This window comes from Malus sylvestris, chromosome 13 (assembly GCF_916048215.2).
Source record: "Malus sylvestris chromosome 13, drMalSylv7.2, whole genome shotgun sequence".
Lineage (NCBI taxonomy): Eukaryota > Viridiplantae > Streptophyta > Magnoliopsida > Rosales > Rosaceae > Malus > Malus sylvestris.
In genome coordinates, this window is record NC_062272.1 from 21,923,655 (window position 1) to 21,927,559 (window position 3,905).

Sequence of the window (3,905 nt, forward strand, 5' to 3'; positions counted from 1 at the left end):
ATTTTGCCATGTGTACATTAATACACATAAACTTCTGCCGTTAATTCTGAAGTTACAAACCCTAAACAAGGTGGTTAACCACCATATGGCCGACGCTACCCAAAAGCTTGTGATACGACCCAATTCTCAATTCCCTTAATCAACCTACAAGTAGCACAAGAAAGCTATGAAGAAGAGGGAAGAAGAGATGAAGGAGCAGAGCTCCAAATATTTTTGTATCTAATTTCTGTCTTGTAAATTCTGATCTGCCACAATTTCTTTCTTGTATTTAATTTCTTTCTTGCAACTTTGATTATTCATTTGTTATACTCATACATACAGCCATTCCTTGTCCAAAATTATACACTCTTCCATGCTATTAATACAAAGCATACATTAACATGATGGGGGAAACATGTGTAAAATCTCTACTCTCTACAAAATCAGCAAGCTAACTGATCTCTAAACGACGATATCTCTTCAAATATAGCAAGTCTCCTCGACCTTTGAGGAGTCCACTGCTTCACCAAGTGGTCAAGCCCCTCGAGAAAGGCATCTTCCATATTTAAACTTAACGAATTGGAAGGCAAAACTACACGTTGACATTGCTCTAGCTCCTGCACCAGTTCCTCGCCACGAACTTTTGACTTGGGCTCATCAGATCCCGGAAGCATGCCCTTCAACACATGGTCGACAACTGATTGCGCCTCGGCATACCTTCTTTGCTTGATCAGGCACAGGCATAAGTTGCAGGCCTTGTTTGCATCCGGGTCGATGATTTGGGCCTTACGATACACCACTTCTGCAGCCGTATGGTTCCCTTGTTGCATGTATGCCCAACCTAAGTTGCCCTGCTCACACATCTCTAAAGTAAGAACTCTGTGATATGGTGACATTCAAAAAGGCAAATGCTTGGTTGGAGGACATTTTTCAGAGGTTTAGAAGCAGCACTATCAATCTTCACAAGTTTTTATTCAGAGAAACGGAGAAGAGAATGATGCTGAAAAGCTTTGAAGTCAGCTGCCTTCATGTATATTTTTAAGTGGGGCTGCTAAGGTAATCTTCTGAGAAAGCTTGTTTTTTGAAGAATATAACAGCCATTGATTAACTCGAAGGTGAATCTTATTGTTGGGAAAACATGCTAAACAACCCAAGGAGTTTTCGGTTAGCAACCAGAGTAATGTCGAAATCACAACTGCGCTGGAAATATTACAGGTAATTAATTTTAGAATTTTCAGATTCTAAAGAAACCTAGAGAGAAACTGTGTTGTACTGAGACTCTTTTAACACTAGAGAAAGCTGAACGAGAAGTGCGATACGATCCCTAAAAGACAACATTTTTAATAAGGTCACTCACAAGTACTATGCAATCTAATTTAGTAATGAAGAGAAAATAAATTCCTGCAACTTAGTACTGACCAGTATCCTGGAGGTTTCTTGCTTGATTGTGACTTGGAATTTCCTTCCATGAGAGCGCGCTGTCTTGGTGTGCTTGCCATTGAAGGCCTCTCCCTGGAAAATCATCCGAAGCTTCTGTTTTAATAGCTCTATTTGTTCCTCAACTCTTCCACATTTCTGCCAAATTTGTATATATCGTGAGAAACAAATTTCAATTTAGAGGCAAAAAAGCAGGATTAAAATTCTTATTATGGTCAGAAAGAGTGTAAGCTGATGCCACCTACTGTTTGGCCTCAATTGTTAAGTTTTGAGTAAATAAGAAAGCAAAAAGGAAAGAAAAGTGCGACTGGTTTGACAGCATGAGTGTTCTTCAAAAAGCTACACAAGTCTATTGGCTGGGGTGATCGATTTGAAGGCATCGCCAAGATTGACAATCAATCGAAAAAAAAAACATTCAACACTTGTTGGAACTTATGGTGCGTCGACATTCATGATATCAAACAGACCCATTTTCTAGGCACAAAAATAGACATTCATCAGATGCCAGATATTGGAGTAAGCTTGCATAGTTACCTTGTACAAGTCGATTAGTACATTGTCAAGGGATTCCTGTGCTTGCCTGGAGCACCGATCCCTGAAAGACTTTATTGCTTCAATTGCTTCTTCCGCTCTATCCTGTTGCTTCATGACCACTGCCATGTCTTTGAGGGAACTATCCACCCTATCACCGGCATTTATTGCCTTCCAGAACAGTACAATAGCCGCTTCGGGATCTTTCTGAACTAACTGCATTTGCACAAAGAAGACAACGAACAAAACAATATTAGCTAAATAGCAGATCGTCTAACAGCGTCTACCACACTCAGATTAACCAACGGATTAAAATACCATACTCCGTAATCCACAATCAAAATTCAAACCAATACAATTTCATAATACCAAATTACGAGCGTTTTCTTTTGGGATAATGCTAGGAGACCAAAATTTTTAAATTAAATTGGCAAACCAAATGATGTGGTAAAACATTTAATCTCCCTAGCATTACCCTTTCTTTCATTATTTTATTCGGACCATATTCTAATCAATAAAATTAATCAAATCTAAACTACGGAGACGGTATTAGAGTCTGAGCATCCATCCTACTACCAATTGTAAACTATTAGTATTGGGCAAGACTTCACTGCCCGGAATTCATTTTCACTTGGGTGTGGAGGTTGAGCACTCACTAAAAGTTCAACTTTTTTCCACTTTAGTAATATAAAGATTTTAAGAAAGCCATAACTGAGGATTTCCGAGAATTTATTATCCAGCAAATTACCAAATATAATGTGAGATATTCAATGAAACTGGAAATTGATTAATTCATCAAATCCCAAACAAAATTAAATTGAAATCAACTAACGAGTAATTAAAATAGCATATAATTAATTCATCTATATATCCTAAAAATACATAAGTAGGTATAATCGTATCAAGAGAGGACCTGGACGTGCTTGGCTCTGACGTAAGGGCTGTCACCAGGAGGCAGCTTGTGAAGAACATGGTAAGGAGGAGGCTGCTGCTGCACCTGATCAGTCCTCTCTCCATTCCTTGGGCTCGTCATCTTCTGCAGGCAGCTGGTGAGTTTTTTGTTCTTTCATTCGTACTCTACGAATGATAAAATATCATATGGTTAGGAAAGTGAATGGGAAGGAAGGTGGCCTGGATTGCGTCCAGGTTCGTGGTGGAGATGGGTGGGGACATGTTCTCTTGCCAAGTAATCAGTTTGGAAACGTGCACTTGGCCACTTGGCCGCAAGCGAATTTCCCCTGCCATCACGCATATCATAAATATATGCCTTTTATTATTCATATAAGTCGTCAACGAGACCAACCCCATTTAAGAGGTTATCCACTAGGGTAATCTTCGCTTATGCAACAAAATTAGTCATTAGGTTGTGAACCCTCGGAATATTTGTGGGCTTTATTTTTCTTTACTTATGCTTTTCTAAGATGTCTGCAGTTTCCTAATCAACAAAGAAAGAAGAATGCAATTTCACTTTTTCTTCTTCCCTTTTATTTATTTTTCCCTTTCGATTTTTCTTTTCCGTTCTCCTTCTTTCATCGCGGAAGAGAACTGTCATCCCAATCTTTTTGGGTTCAGATGATACCCAATATTAGTTTATTATATTTGAAATGTCCGTTTGAGATTTTTTTTTTCTCTTTCTTAACAATGAGCAGCAATTGCATGTGGCTTTTTATCACATTGGTTGAAAAATGTTAAGTCCTTATATGACAACGTGAGTTTAAACCCTATTGTAGCTAATCTAACATTTAATCTAATAAAATTTATCGTTTAACCAATACAAACAACAACAACAACAACAACAACAACAAAGCCTTTTCCCACTAAGTGGGGTCGGCTATATGAATCCTAGAACGCCATTGCGCTCGGTTTTGTGTCATGTCCTCCGTTAGATCCAAGTACTCTAAGCCTTTTCTTAGAGTCTCTTCCAAAGTTTTCCTAGGTCTTCCTCTACCCCTTCGGCC

General features: G+C 38.6%; 1 protein-coding gene across 1 annotated transcript; it reads right to left on the minus strand.

Moving 5' to 3' along the window:
- Positions 1–246: 246 nt before the first annotated feature.
- Positions 247–3,072, minus strand: LOC126596553 (protein SULFUR DEFICIENCY-INDUCED 2). Its single transcript, XM_050263175.1, has 4 exons — positions 2,861–3,072; positions 1,951–2,163; positions 1,399–1,554; positions 247–830 (listed from the first exon to the last, which is right to left on the minus strand). The coding sequence occupies exons 1-4, from the start codon at positions 2,978–2,980 to the stop codon at positions 423–425; spliced, it is 897 nt and encodes a 298-aa protein (XP_050119132.1). The 5' UTR covers positions 2,981–3,072; the 3' UTR covers positions 247–422.
- Positions 3,073–3,905: the final 833 nt, after the last annotated feature.